This window comes from Microcaecilia unicolor, chromosome 5, assembly GCF_901765095.1.
Source record: "Microcaecilia unicolor chromosome 5, aMicUni1.1, whole genome shotgun sequence".
NCBI lineage: Eukaryota > Metazoa > Chordata > Amphibia > Gymnophiona > Siphonopidae > Microcaecilia > Microcaecilia unicolor.
The window spans coordinates 217,183,491-217,199,747 of NC_044035.1; the positions used below are offsets into that span (position 1 = coordinate 217,183,491).

General features: G+C 47.2%; 1 protein-coding gene across 1 annotated transcript in view; it reads left to right on the forward strand.

The window, feature by feature from the left end:
- GATD3A (glutamine amidotransferase like class 1 domain containing 3A) overlaps positions 1 to 16,257 on the forward strand; it is a 95,786-nt gene that overhangs the window by 63,459 nt on the left and 16,070 nt on the right. The window contains exon 5 of the mRNA XM_030203769.1: positions 951 to 1,043. Within this exon, the coding sequence (XP_030059629.1) occupies positions 951 to 1,043 (93 nt within the window). The remainder of the gene's footprint in view (positions 1 to 950; positions 1,044 to 16,257) is intronic.

A 16,257-nucleotide genomic window follows, 5' to 3' on the forward strand; every position in this document is an offset into this window, starting at 1 on the left:
TGGATTCAGAAAGGACAATGAGTTTTAAAAGTTAAAGTTGTAGATACTGAATTGGAATAGATGAGCTGCCAAAGGATTTGCAGGCTTTCTCAACCAGGAGGTTCCCATCGTTGTAGGCAGAGTTGTATTTGGTTTATTCACTGGTGTACATTTGCAGAGCCACCACCTGGTCAGCTTTGCATTTTTGTTTTGAAGCAAAGTAGTAAATGGAATTTACTCTGATGAAAGTAGTTTACTGCAAGGATTGGTTCTTAATCCAGTTCTTAAGGTTTGCCTCTTTGCAGATGGTACCAAAATATGCAATAGGCTAGATACTCCTGACAGTGTGGACAACGTGAGTGAGGGATCTAGTGAAGCTTGAGGAAACGACCAGAATTTGACAGCTAAGATTTAATGGTAGAAAATTCAGGATCATGTGGGCTGCAAAAACCCCAAAGGAGAGGTGAAGTATAGTGGTGGGGAGTACTGTGCATGAAAGAAGAGCAGTGCTTGGGTGTGATCATATCTGATCATCTAATAGTGTCCAAACAGGTAGAAAAGGCAACAGCAAAAGCCAGAAGGATGCTTGGGTGCATAGGTAGAGCAGTGACCAGCAGGAAAAAGGAGGTGATATTGCCGCTTTATAAGGGTTTGGTGAGAACCCATTTAGAGTAGTACAATTCTGGAGACTGCACCTTCAAAAAGATTTAAACAGGATGGAGTCGGTCCAGAGGGCAGCTACTAAAATGGTCAGTGGTCTTCATTATAAAGTGTACGGGCCAGACTTAAAGATCTCAGTATGTATTCATTGGAAGAAAGGTAGGAGAGAAGAGGTATGACATAGACATTTAAACTCTTTTTTTTGTTGCATAAATACACAAGAGGTGAGCCTTTTGTTTCAAAGGCTGCATGGTTGGTGAGCCTGAAACTTCTCTTGTAACAGCTGCAAGTGAAGACTCTTCTTATTGCAGGTCTACGTTTGCTGTGGATGGAGAGACCTGTAAAATGAACAAAGAGGTGGAACGTGTGCTTCAGGATTTCCACAAGGCTGGAAAACCTATTGGGTATGTATACACAACTTTCTATGTGCCTGTGTATGCAACATGTTATATGTATTTGAACATATATATATTTCTCCGAGGACAAGCAGGCTGCTTGTTCTCGCTGATGGGTGACGTCCACGGCAGCCCCTCCAATTGGAAACTTCACTAGCAAAGGCCTTTGCTAGTCCTCGTGCGCCCATGCGCGGCCGTCTTCCCGCCCGAACCGGCTCGTGTTCGTCAGTCTTCTTTTGTCCGCGCTCAGGACGGTTGTGTTTTGCCGCCGTTTCGCGCCCCTCAAGTTGACCCGCGCACGTCTTCGCGATTTCGCTAAAAAAAAAAAAAAAAAGAGAGACCTTGGTCTTTGTCCCTTCCCGTGTGTCCAGTTTGTTTCCCCGACGTAAGTTTCCTTTCGCTTTCGGGGTAGGCCTTTTTTGTGGCCTCGGTACGGGTTTTTTCTCTCTCCCTTATTTTTGGTGCCCTTCGTCACCATCGCGAATTTTGATTTCGCCGGCGTGATTTTTCCTCCCATGTCATCGAAGTCTCCCAGCGGCTTCAAGAAGTGCACCCAGTGTGCCCGGGTAATCTCGCTCACTGATAGGCACGCGTCGTGTCTTCAGTGTCTGGGGGTTGGGCACCGCCCGCAGGCCTGCAGTCTTTGTGCTCTTTTACAGAAGAGGACTCAGGTAGCGAGATTGGCCCAGTGGAACGTGTTGTTCTCGGGCTCTTCGTCGACAACAGCACCGGAGGCATCGAGTGCATCGACGTCGACTGCATCAAAGTCTTCGACTTCGGCATCGACTGCATCGACGGCATCGAGGTTTCGACCCTCTGCATCGTCAGTACTGAGACATCGGAAGGCTGCGTCGGCGTCTGTGGTACCGGGTCCTCCGCTGTTGCTGATGTCGTCGGACGGTGGTGCTTCGACTGGAGTGCAGGTGAGGGCTGTCCATTCTCCTGCTGGTGGCGGTGAGCCTTCGGGTGGGTCTCCTCCTACCCTGAGGGCTCCTGCGGTACAGCCCCCCCGAGACCGACCTTCTTCGGCCTCGGCCCCGAGGAAGAGACGGTTGGATTCTACGTCCTCCTCGTCGGTACCGGGAAGCTCCGGTGACATGCTTCGTTTGAAGAAATCAAAGAAGCATCGACACCGGTCACCTTCCCGCATCGGTACCGAGAGCTCTGGGTCGCTGAGGGAGTCGGCACCCAGTAAGCATCGGCACCGGGAGGACCGCTCACCCTCTGTTCAGGAAGTGTCGATGCGCTCCACCTTGGACAGCCTGGAACAGCCTCCACACCCGGAACAGACTCTGACCTCGACGCCTGCATCGGCTTCCATGTCTTTCTCCACAGCCGCTCTGCACGAGAGTCTCCGGGCCGTTCTCCCACCGTGGCCGTGTTTCCACGGAGTCGAGTTGGGCACGGCTTCAGACACAGGTTCATGAACTTGTGTCTGATACCGATGGTGAGGCCTCGTGGGAGGAGGAGGACATCAGATATTTCTCTGACGAGGAGTCTGATGGCCTTCCTTCTGATCCCACTCCCTCCCCTGAAAGGCAGCTTTCTCCTCCCGAGAGTCTGTCTTTTGCGGCCTTTGTCCGGGAGATGTCTACGGCATCCCCTTCCCGGTGGTCGTGGAGGATGAGCCCAGGGCTGAAATGTTTGAGCTCTTGGACTATCCTTCTCCACCTAAGGAAGCGTCCACAGTACCCATGCATCATGTCCTAAAAAAGACATTGCTGGCGAACTGGACCAAGCCTCTAACTAATCCCCACATTCCCAAGAAGATCGAGTCCCAGTATCGGATCCATGGGGACCCAGAGCTGATGCGCACTCAGTTGCCTCACGACTCTGGTGTGGTGGATCTGGCCCTAAAGAAGGCTGAGTTCTAGGGAGCATGCTTCAGCGCCCCCGGGCAAGGACTCTAGAACCTTAGACTCCTTTGGGAGGAAGGCCTACCATTCTTCTATGCTCGTGGCCAAGATTCAGTCCTACCAGCTCTACACGAGCATCCATATGCAGAACAATGTGCGGCAGTTGGTGGGCTTGGTGGACAAGCTCCCTCCTGAGCAAGCCAAGCCGTTTCAGGAGGTGGTCAGGCTGCTGAAGGCGTGCAGAAAATTTCTGGCCAGAGGGGTATATGATACCTTTGATGTTGCGTCCAGGGCCGCTGCTCAAGGTGTGGTGATGCGCAGACTCTCATGGCTGCGTGCCTCCAACCTGGAGAATAGAATCCAGCAGTGGATTGCGGACTCCCCTTGCCGAGTGGACAACATTTTTGGAGAGAAAGTCGAACAGGTGGTAGAGCAGCTCCACCAGCGGGATACCGCTTTCGACAAGTTCTCCCGCCGGCAGCCTTCAGCATCTACCTCCTCAGGTAGACGTTTTTATGGGGGAAGGAAGGCTGTTCCCTACTCTTCTGGTAAGCGTAGGTACAATCCTCCTTCTCTACAGCCTGCGGCCCAGGCTAAGCCCCAGCGCGCTCACTCTCGTCAGCAGCGTGCACCTCAGCAAGGCCCCACGGCTCCCCAGCAAAAGCAGGGGGCGAGCTTTTGACTGGCTCCAGCAGAGCATAGCCGACATCAACGTATCCGTGCCGAGCGATCTGCCGGTCGGGGGGAGGTTGAAAGCTTTTCACCAAAGGTGGCCTCTTGTAACCTCCGAACGTTGGGTTCTTCAAATAGTCCGGCAAGGATACACCCTGAATTTGGCCTCGAAACCTCCAAATTGCCCACCGGGAACTCAGTCCTACAGCTTCCAGCACAAGCAGGTACTTGCAGAGGAACTCTCCGCCCTTCTCAGCGCCAATGCGGTCGAGCCCGTGCCATCCGGGCAAGAAGGGCTGGGATTCTATTCCAGGTACTTCCTTGTGGAAAAGAAAACGGGGGATGCGTCCCATCCTAGACCTAAGGGCCCTGAACAAATATCTGGTCAAGGAAAAGTTCAGGATGCTTTCCCTGGGCACCCTTCTTCCCATGATTCAGGAAAACGATTGGCTATGCTCTCTGGATTTGAAGGACGCCTACACGCACATCCCGATACTGCCAGCTCACAGGCAGTATCTGCGATTTCAGCTGGGCACACGTCACTTCCAGTACTGTGTGCTACTCTTTGGGCTCGCCTCTGCGCCCAGAGTGTTCACGAAGTGCCTGGCTGTAGTAGCAGCAGCGCTTCGCAGGCTGGGAGTGCACGTGTTCCCCTATCTCGACGATTGGCTGGTGAAGAACACATCCGAGGCAGGAGCTCTACAGTCCTGGAGCTACTGGGGTCTGTAATGACCTGTTCCTTGCCAAATCCAGAGGCCACTACTCCATCCTCATCCTCCTGGATCTATCCGCCGCTTTTGACACTGTCAATCATGACTTACTTCTTGCCACACTGTCCTCATTTGGGTTCCAGGGCTCTGTCCTCTCCTGGTTCTCCTCCTATCTCTCCCACCGCACCTTCAAAGTTCACTCTCATGGATCTTCCTCCACCCCCATCCCCTTATCTGTTGGTGTTCCCCAGGGATCGGTCCTTGGACCCCTTCTCTTCTCAATCTACACCTCTTCCCTGGGCTCCCTGATCTCATCTCATGGTTTCCAGTATCATCTCTATGCTGATGACACCCAACTGTATCTCTCCACACCAGACATCACCGCGGAGACCCAGGCAAAGGTATCGGCCTGCTTATCCGACATTGCTGCCTGGATGTCCAACCGCCACCTGAAACTGAACATGTCCAAGACCGAGCTTATCGTCTTTCCACCAAAACCCACTTCTCCTCTTCCTCCACTTTCTATCTCAGTTGATAACACCCTCATCCTCCCCGTCTCATCTGCCCGCAACCTCGGAGTCATCTTTGACTCCTCTCTCTCCTTCTCTGCGCATATCCAGCAGATAGCCAAGACCTGTCGCTTCTTCCTCTTTAACATCAGCAAAATTCGCCCTTTCCTCTCTGAACACACCACCCGAACTCTCGTCCACGCTCTCATTACCTCTCGCCTGGACTACTGCAACTTACTCCTCACCGGCCTCCCACTTAGCCATCTATCCCCCCTTCAGTCTGTTCAGAACTCTGCTGCACGTCTCATATTCCGCCAGAACCGATATACTCATATCACCCCTCTCCTCAGGTCACTTCACTGGCTTCCGATCAGATACCGCATTCAATTCAAGCTTCTCCTTCTTACCTACAAATGCACTCAGTCTGCTGCCCCTCACTACCTCTCTACCCTCATCTCCCCTTACGTTCCCGCCCGTAACCTCCGTTCACAGGATAAATCCCTCCTCTCAGTACCCTTCTCCACCACCGCCAACTCCAGGCTCCGCTCATTCTGCCTCGCCTCACCCTATGCTTGGAACAACCTTCCTGAACCCTTACGCCAAGCCCCCTCCCTGCCCGTCTTCAAGTCTTTGCTTAAAGCCCACCTCTTCAATGCTGCGTTCGGCACCTAACCCTTACCGTTCAGTGAATCCAGAATGCCCCAATTTGACTGCCCCTATCGGACCGACCGTTCACTTGTCTATTAGATTGTAAGCTCTTTGAGCAGGGACTGTCTCTCTTTGTTAAATTGTACAGCGCTGCGTAACCCTAGTAGCGCTCTAGAAATGTTAAGTAGTGGTTTGTGATAAATTATCCAAAGTCCCATCTTCTCCCAGTACAGAGACTCGAATTCATAGGAGCTCTGCTGGATTCTCGGACGGCTCGTTCCTATCTCCCAGAGACAAGAGCCAACAACTTGTTGTCCCTCGTCTCTCGGATGCGAGCGTCCCAGCAGATCACAGCTCGGCAGGTGTTGAGATTTCTGGGCCACATGGCCTCCACAGTTCATGTGACTCCCATGGCCCGCCTTCACATGCGATCTGCTCAATGGACACTAGCTTCCCAGTGGTTTCAAGCTGCTGGGGATCTAGAGGACGTGATCCACCTGTCCACGAGTTTTCTCAAATCCCTGTATTGGTGGACGATTTGGTCCAATTTGACTCTGGGACGCCCTTTCCAAATTCCTCAGCCACAAAAAGTGCTGACTACGGATGCGTCTCTCCTGGGGTGGGGGGCTCATGTCGATGGGCTTCACACCCAAGGAAGCTGGTCCCTCCAGGAACGCGATCTACAGATCAATCTCCTGGAGTTACGAGCGGTCTGGAACGCTCTGAAGGCTTTCAGAGATCGGCTGTCCCATCAAATTATCCAAATTCAGACAGACAACCAGGTTGCCATGTATTACATCAACAAGCAGGGGGGCACCGGATATCGCCCCCTGTGTCAGGAAGCCGTCAGCATGTGGCTCTGGGCTCGCTGTTATGGCATGTGGCTCCAAGCCACATATCTGGCAGGCGTAAACAACAGTCTGGCCAACAGGTTGAGCAGAATTATGCAACCTCACGAGTGGTCGCTCAATTCCGGAGTAGTGCGCCAGATCTTCCAAGTGTGGGGCACCCCCTTGGTAGATCTCTTCGCATCTTGAGCCAACCACAAGGTCCCTCAGTTCTGTTCCAGACTTCAGGCCCACGGTCGACTGGCATCGGATGCCTTCCTCCTGGATTGGGGGGAAGGTCTGCTGTATGCTTATCCTCCCATACCTCTGGTGGGGAAGACTTTGTTGAAACTCAAACAAGACCGGGGCACCATGATTCTGATTGCTCCCTTTTGGCCGCATCAGATCTGGTTCCCTCTTCTTCTGGAGTTGTCCTCCGAAGAACCGTGGAGATTGGAGTGTTTTCCAACCCTCATCACACAGGACGAAGGGGCGCTTCTGCATCCCAACCTCCAGTCTCTGGCTCTCACGGCCTGGATGTTGAGAGCGTAGACTTTGCCTCTTTGGGTCTGTCAGAGGGTGTCTCCCATGTCTTGCTTGCTTCCAGAAAAGATTCCACTAAGAGGAGTTACTTCTTTTTATGGAGGAGGTTTGCCGTCTGGTGTGACAGCAAGGCCTTAGATCCTCGCTCTTGTCCTACACAGACCCTGCTTTGACTACCTTCTGCACTTGTCTGAGTCTGGTCTCAAGACCAACTCTGTAAGGGTTCACCTTAGTGCAATCAGTGCATACCATTACCGTGTGGAAGGTAAGCCGATCTCAGGACAGCCTTTAGTTGTTCACTTCATGAGAGGTTTGCTTTTGTCAAAGCCCCCCGTCAAACCTCCTACAGTGTCATGGGATCTCAATGTCGTTCTCACCCAGCTGATGAAACCTCCTTTTGAGCCACTGAACTCCTGCCATCTGAAGTACTTGACCTGGAAGGTCATTTTCTTAGTGGCAGTTACTTCAGCTCGTAGAGTCAGTGAGCTTCAGGCCCTGGTAGCCCAGGCCCCTTACACCAAATTTCATCATAATAGAGTAGTCCTCCGCACTCACCCTAAGTTCTTGCCGAAGGTAGTGTCGGAGTTCCATCTGAACCAGTCAATTGTCTTGCCAACATTTTTTCCCCGTCCTCATTCCTGCCCTGCTGAACGTCAGCTGCACACATTGGACTGCAAAAGAGCATTGGCCTTCTATCTGGAGCGGACACAGCCCAACAGACAGTCCACCCAATTGTTTGTTTCTTTTGATCCCAACAGGAGGGGAGTGGCTGTGGGGAAACACACCATATCCAATTGGCTAGCAGATTGCATTTCCTTCACTTACGCCCAGGCTGGGCTGGCTCTTGAGGGTCATGTCACGGCTCACAATGTCAGAGCCATGGCTGCGTCAGTGGCCCACTTGAAGTCAGCCACTATTGAAGAGATCTGCAAAGCTGCGACGTGGTCATCTGTCCACACATTCACATCTCATTAATGCATGCAGCAGGATACCCGACGTGACAGTCGGTTCGGGCAGTCAGTGCTTCAGAATTTGTTCGGGGTTTAGAATCCAACTCCACCCCCCTAGGCCCATGTTTTATTCTGTTCCAGGCTACACTCTCTGTTAGTTGAATAAGTTGTTAGGTCAATCTCAGTTATGTCCTCATCGTTGCGAGGCCCAATTGACCATGTTTGTTGTTTTGAGTGAGCCTGGGGGCTAGGGATACCCCATCAGTGAGAACAAGCAGCCTGCTTGTCCTCGGAGAAAGCGAATGCTACATACCTGTAGAAGGTATTCTCCGAGGACAGCAGGCTGTTCTCACAAACCCGCCCGCCTCCCCTTTGGAGTTGTGTCTTCCCTTGTCTTTGTCTTGCTACATACGGGACTGACGAACACGAGCCGGTTCGGGCGGGAAGACGGCCGCGCGTGCGCATGGGCGCGCGAGAGTTAGCAAAGGTCTTTGCTAATGAAGTTTCCGATTGGAGGGGCTGCCGTGGACGTCACCCATCAGTGAGAACAATCAGCCTGCTGTCCTCGGAGAATACCTTCTACAGGTATGTAGCATTCGCTTTCATGTCCTGGTTACTTTTCTGGTATCACGTTTTATCATGTGTTCATCCAGCACATGTATACACCTCACATGGTAGATCACCATGAGGGGCATAATCGAAAGGGGTGCCCAAGTTTTCCTGAGGACGTCCTCGCAGGACATCCCAGCGAAGGGGCTGGGAAACCCGTATTATCGAAACAAGGTGGGCGGCCATCTTTCGTTTCGATAATATGGTCGGGGACGCCCAAATTTTTTTTTTTTTCCACTTTAAATTTTTATTATAATAATTTTGTAACAGCCAACTGTCATAAAGAGCACATCCTGCTCACTCGAGCCCACACAGGGGCTAACAATTTCTAGACTAATACAGCACACACAAGCTTATCATCTAGTTGAACTCCTCGATATTATTTGTTATAAAATTAGTCCCTTAAACAACTTCCACACCCCAAATAGACTATGCACCAATAATATGCACCCCCCCAACCCTCCAACCTCTTCCGGCCCTTCCTAACTTGAGAATGCCCCTTGGTTCTTTGAGGCACGCTCTCTCACCCCCTCCAAGCCCATCAACATCCTCTAATTCTCCACCATCCTAAATGTTGTTGGAATCGAGCCCACCCACCCTTATGTCGCAGAACCCCCTCCTGCAATAAGCTGTACGGCGCTCCATTTGTATTAACTGACCCAATTTGCACTTCCAATCACCCAATGTTGGGGGGGATGTACCTTCTTCCAGTGCTGTCCTACAAGGCACTTGGCTGCTGCCAACCCCCATCGCAGCCATTTGCTCTCCTCCCAAGAATCCCGCTCGTTATGCAAACCCAAGAGGCATACCACAGGACTACACATCAATGATGATTCAGTCAATATTCCTAACGCTTTCATAACGGCCTGCCAGAAGAGAAACCACTCTTGGGCAGGTCCACCATATATGTAGAAAAGAACCCAGCTGTGATTTACACCTCCAGCGTATGTGTGATGTACCAGGGTACATTCGCTTCAATCTCTCAGGTGTGTAATACCATCTGGATAGGGCTTTATATGCATTTTCCTGCACCAAAACACATACCGAAGCTTTCTGAACCTCCCCACAAATAACTTCCCACTCCTGATCAGAAAAACGGCAATTTAAATCTTCCTCCCAGGCCCCCTGAGAACCAAATGGTCTGGGATCACATCCCCTAAAAAATGTATATATCACTGATCGTTTATCGTTTATTCATTTACTAGATCGTTACTTATTACAAAGGTAAATCAGAATGGTTTACAATATAATATACCGTTAAAATACTCTAAAACATACTCTGAAATCCATTTATAATAGGAAAGCACAGCAAACCAGACAGTCAATTAAACAATATGAGTTACTAAAACTATAATCATTGTCATAAAAACATTTGCTAAAAATCTAAAAGAAAAGAAGAGAAAAATGTATTCTCTCCCTTTTTTTTAACCCCTTATCTCCTATTCTCTCCGTCCCCCCTTCTTTTTTTCTTTTCTTCTCCTATACCTTTCCGTTTTTAAATAATTAAAAATTGTATTAAACATTATCTTCAAATATATCTTGAAAAAAATGCGTTTTTAAAATTTTATGGAAATGAGTATAGGAATCTTCAAGCCTAAGTTCCTTGGGAAGACAGTTCCAAAGAGCAGGGGCTAAGAAAAAGAATGCAGATGTTCGCGTTGATTCCCATCTAGCTTTAGATGGAGGTGGACTTACCAATCTATTATCTGTCAATGACTGATATTGGTCTGGGCACCCTCCTCAACAAAAGCCACAGATTTTCCAGACTTTCTGTCTCCTGAGGGTTCTCCCCCCTCCAACTCAATGTCCCCACAAAATGTTGAATCTGTATATATGAAAAAGCGGGCAGGCCATACATGGAGCACAGTGTATCAGAACTCTTCACCCTCCACCCCCCTGCAGCACGGCTCGGAAATTCAAGATACCCACTTGATCCCACCGCGTAAATATGGCATTTTCTATCCCTGCCCCAAATTTTGGCTCCCATCGCAAAGGCGCCAGTGTCGATACCTTATCAGTCTGTCCCCATGTCCTCCGCACTTCTCCCCACAATTCCACCAAATGCCTCACATATGGATTTTGTATCCCAGCCAAGATCACTCCCACTCCTTCTGTAATCCACAAGTAAGAACTCATCGGCCTATGCGGACTATATGACTGCTCCAACTGACTAGTGGGCTTGGTTATCCCCCTCTCCCAGTCCATGATCATCTGCAGTTGGGCAGCAAGATAATACCACTCAATATTGAGCCCCCCACAATACTCGTCCAGCCAAACGGGGATGCCTACCCTCCCATATAATCTGTGACAAAAAACCCTGGAATTGTTTAAGTGTCCATCTCGGAACCGCCACTGGCAATGCCTGAAACAGAAATAACAATCTAGGCAGCACGTTCATCTTCACCACTGCCATAAGCCCCCACCAAGAAAGTCACAATCCCTTCCATCGGGACAACTCCACCCAAATTTGGTCTATTATCTTCCCATAATTAAGATTATACGCCATTCCCAAGTCCCTAGGAATGTGAATCCCCAAATACCGAATGTGGTGCTTGGCCCACTTGAATGCAAACAATGCTCTCAATCTACTTTTCTCCCCATGGGTCAAAGAAATCCCCAATAGCTCACTTTTATCCTTGTTAACCCTTAGGCCAGCATATCGTTCAAATTCCCTAAGAATCTCCAACACTACAGGTAGTGTCTGCTCAGGATCCACCACATAAAGTAGCACATCATCCGCAAACAAAGCAATACGATGTTCCATCCCCCCAACCCTAATACCCCGAAAATATGGATGCTGACGTATAATTACTGCCAGCGGCTCTATGTACAGTGCAAAGAGGAGGGGCGACAAGGGACATCCCTGCCTAGTCCCTCTACCTATTGGGAAAAAGGTTGTATACCCCCCATTAATATTAAGGCATGCCTTCGGAGCTGTATACAAGGCTGCCAGCCAAGCCCCAAAATTATCTCCCAGGCCCATGTGATTCATCAGCTTACTCAGTCAAAGGCCTTCTCTGCGTCTATAGCCAACAAAGCTGTACTAGACCGGGATCTTTGTGCCTCCCATATTAAGTGGAAAGTATGCCTTATGTTATCCCCTACCTGCCTCTTTGGGATAAACCCAGATTGATCTATATGGATCAATTTCAGCAACACCCTAGCCAACCCGTTAGCCAGGACCTTGGTTACTATCTTTGCATCCACATTCAGAAGTGAAATAGGCCTATAGGCACCACAACCACGGGATCTTTCCCAGGCTTAGGCAAAACCGTTATCCCAGCCTCAGACATGGATACCGGGAGCCCATTGCCCTCCAAAACTCCATTTCCCACCTGCACCAATAAGTCTCCCAGCTCCTACACAAAACATTTATAAAACCTCGCTGAGTATCCATCTAAGCCTGGTGCCTTACCATTAGGGAGCCATTTTATCACGCCCTGTACCTCCCCTAGTCTAATGGGTTCCCCAAGCTGAGCTCTTTCTGACTCTTCCAATCATTGTAATGGTTGTAATGGAACCTGGTCCAAGTACCGAGCTACACCTGCAGCCAGTGTATCCTCAGAAGCACTATAAAAAAATCTTGATAGTATTTCACAAAACAATGTCCAATGTCTGAATCAGCATAGTCCAAGAAAGCACAAAGGCAGACGGTCTGCAAACTCCAAGATGGAAAATAAAAAAGAGCAGATCGTTTACAAGAAAAACGTAATTTATTATTAGAAAACAATATAGCAATATTTGTATACACACAAACAGCCCGACACAGGCTGTGTTTCGCCCAACAGGGCTGCTTCAGGGGCTATAAAAAAACATATAAATTGTCTGTTATATTATCAAACTACATATATAGATGACATATATATATATATATATACACAAACACACCACATATACAACATCTATATTAATATACACATACATGAATTCTAAAATTATATATATATATAAAATATTGATTTATATAAAAAAGTTGTTAATTTAAAAAATACACGTATAAAATATATGCTAAAATCCCATCTACAAATCGTTGACAAAACATAAAGAACAGCTATGCCTTATGATAAAATCTGTAACTGATATATGTAAAATAATATTTAAATTATAATAACTCATATATACATATAAAAAATATCTGAATTATAATAAAACATATAAAAACAACCATAGGCTAAGGCACCCACCTATACAATAGTCCTTTGCTACCAAATGTAGGACAAATGTAAAATGTCCTGCCAATAACTGAAAAATGAAAAAAAGAAGAAAAAAAATGAAAATTAAAAAAAGTAAAATAATAGATGCTAATAAATAAATGGTAAATGAGAAAATTTTATATTTTAGAAACATTTTTTAAAAACTCACATATAAAGAAGGTCTCTTTGATCTGAAAAAAAAAAAAAACAGCTGGATCAGAGATGCCAAGACATAAATCGCTGACCTAATAAAAATAAATAAGGGGAAATGAAAATAAAACTGAAAATGAACACTCATGTGGGGATAACTAGTAACATCATTTTATATTCCTCTTGTTAGAATAATCGGTAACATCATTTTGTGTTCCTCTTAAAACGTTTAGTGCTAGCCGTTCATAGAGTTATTATAATGTCAGAACAGAGAAACTACTTACTTGGAGCCAGTACTACGGTCTCATATCTCCGAAGTTGCTGAAAAAAAGCCGACGACGAACAAGGGAAGCTTTAAACAGGAAGTAAAAAGTCAAAGGTCAGACAAAAAAATAAATAATAAAGTGGCGGTCGCCCAATGTTTTATTATTAAAAAGATGATTTGCCAGCCTAAAGAAGGCTGGCGAATCATCTTGTTTGTCAACGATTTGTAGATGGGATTTTAGCATATATTTTATACGTGTACTTTTTAAATTAATAACTTTTTTAATATAAATCAATATTTTTTATATATATATAATTTTAGAATTCATGTATGTGTATATTAATATAGATGTTGTATATGTTGTGTGTGTGTGTGTGTGTGTGTGTGTATATATATATATGTATATATATATATATATACAGTGGGGGAAATAAGTATTTGATCCCTTGCTGATTTTGTAAGTTTGCCCACTGACAAAGACATGAGCAGCCCATAATTGAAGGGTAGGTTATTGGTAACAGTGAGAGATAGCACATCACAAATTAAATCCGGAAAATCACATTGTGGAAAGTATATGAATTTATTTGCATTCTGCAGAGGGAAATAAGTATTTGATCCCCCACCAACCAGTAAGAGATCTGGCCCCTACAGACCAGGTAGATGCTCCAAATCAACTCGTTACCTGCATGACAGACAGCTGTCGGCAATGGTCACCTGTATGAAAGACACCTGTCCACAGACTCAGTGAATCAGTCAGACTCTAACCTCTACAAAATGGCCAAGAGCAAGGAGCTGTCTAAGGATGTCAGGGACAAGATCATACACCTGCACAAGGCTGGAATGGGCTACAAAACCATCAGTAAGACGCTGGGCGAGAAGGAGACAACTGTTGGTGCCATAGTAAGAAAATGGAAGAAGTACAAAATGACTGTCAATCGACAAAGATCTGGGGCTCCACGCAAAATCTCACCTCGTGGGGTATCCTTGATCATGAGGAAGGTTAGAAATCAGCCTACAACTACAAGGGGGGAACTTGTCAATGATCTCAAGGCAGCTGGGACCACTGTCACCACGAAAACCATTGGTAACACATTACGACATAACGGATTGCAATCCTGCAGTGCCCGCAAGGTCCCCCTGCTCCGGAAGGCACATGTGACGGCCCGTCTGAAGTTTGCCAGTGAACACCTGGATGATGCCGAGAGTGATTGGGAGAAGGTGCTGTGGTCAGATGAGACAAAAATTGAGCTCTTTGGCATGAACTCAACTCGCCGTGTTTGGAGGAAGAGAAATGCTGCCTATGACCCAAAGAACACCGTCCCCACTGTCAAGCATGGAGGTGGAAATGTTATGTTTTGGGGGTGTTTCTCTGCTAAGGGCACAGGACTACTTCACCGCATCAATGGGAGAATGGATGGGGCCATGTACCGTACAATTCTGAGTGACAACCTCCTTCCCTCCGCCAGGGCCTTAAAAATGGGTCGTGGCTGGGTCTTCCAGCACGACAATGACCCCAAACATACAGCCAAGGCAACAAAGGAGTGGCTCAGGAAGAAGCACATTAGGGTCATGGAGTGGCCTAGCCAGTCACCAGACCTTAATCCCATTGAAAACTTATGGAGGGAGCTGAAGATGCGAGGTGCCAAGCGACAGCCCAGAACTCTTAATGATTTAGAGATGATCTGCAAAGAGGAGTGGACCAAAATTCCTCCTGACATGTGTGCAAACCTCATCATCAACTACAGAAGACGTCTGACCGCTGTGCTTGCCAACAAGGGTTTTGCCACCAAGTATTAGGTCTTGTTTGCCAGAGGGATCAAATACTTATTTCCCTCTGCAGAATGCAAATAAATTCATATACTTTCCAAAATGTGATTTTCCAGATTTAATTTGTGATGTGCTATCTCTCACTGTTACCAATAACCTACCCTTCAATTATGGGCTGCTCATGTCTTTGTCAGTGGGCAAACTTACAAAATCAGCAAGGGATCAAATACTTATTTCCCCCACTGTATATATATATATATATATGTCATCTATATATGTAGTTTGATAATATAACAGACAATTTATATGTTTTTTTATAGCCCCTGAAGCAGCCCTGTTGGGCGAAACACAGCCTGTGTCGGGCTGTTTGTGTGTATACAAATATTGCTATATTGTTTTCTAATAATAAATTACGTTTTTCTTGTAAACGATCTGCTCTTTTTTATTTTCCATTTTGAATCAGCATAGTGCCAACCTCCCCTATCATCTTTCATCTTTTGAATAAAGGAGCGCCCTCTCCTCGCCTGTAAATAATGGGCCAACATTGCACTTGATTTATTAGCAAACTCAAAATACTGCTGTTTAGCTGGTGCTCATAAAATCCACATCTACCATCTGCAATTGGGCTATTTCCCCTCACTTAAGGTCTTCCCATACCTGCGGTGTAGGGTTTCCTTTATGCAACTTTTCTAAGTGCAATAACCTCATCTGCAAAGGCAGCGAGTGCTGCCCTTTTTCCCTTTTCTTGCGCGACCCCTACTTAATCAAGGCACCCTTCACCACTACCTTTATCGGATCCCATAACACCCCATCAGTTACTTCCCCATTGTCATTAAAGCGACGGAACTCTTGAATAGTAAGCTTAATATCTTCCTGCACTTTCTCATCTCCAAGCAGTGACTCATTAAGTCTCCAGACTCCTTGTCGCCTGCATTGACCCAACCCAGTTAATTTAATCCACATTGGCGCATGATCAGAAACACAAATGGTCTCTATCTCAGCAGCCCCCACCATATGCCATCCATTGTGATGCACCCATAACCCATCTATCCGGGAATGTCTGCGTTGCAAGTGAATAAAAGGTGTAATTTTGCTGCACCCCATGTAACAACCTCCAACAATCCACCACCTCCAACCCCTTAAAAATTTGTAACTATGCTCTCCGCCCAGGGTCACTGTGCTGCCCTCCTCCTGTCGAGTGATCTAGTCTTGCATCCGGGGCAATATTAAAATCCCCCCCCATCTACCACGACCTGCCCTCCTACAAATCCCAAAATTTTTATTTTAACCTAGTGTTCAATGTTCCCATCAATCTGTTCCCATATGGTTTATTACGGGAACATTGGACACTAAAGGGTTAAGGTTTGAAAGAATTCCCTCTGCCCCACATTCGGAGCATAAACGTTAATCGATGTCAGCTTCTTGCCCTGCAATCACCCTCTGAGGGCCACACAACACCCACTGGTATCTCGAAACACCTCACAAACCCACAAGTTTGTCTTATCAAAATGGCCACTCCCCCCA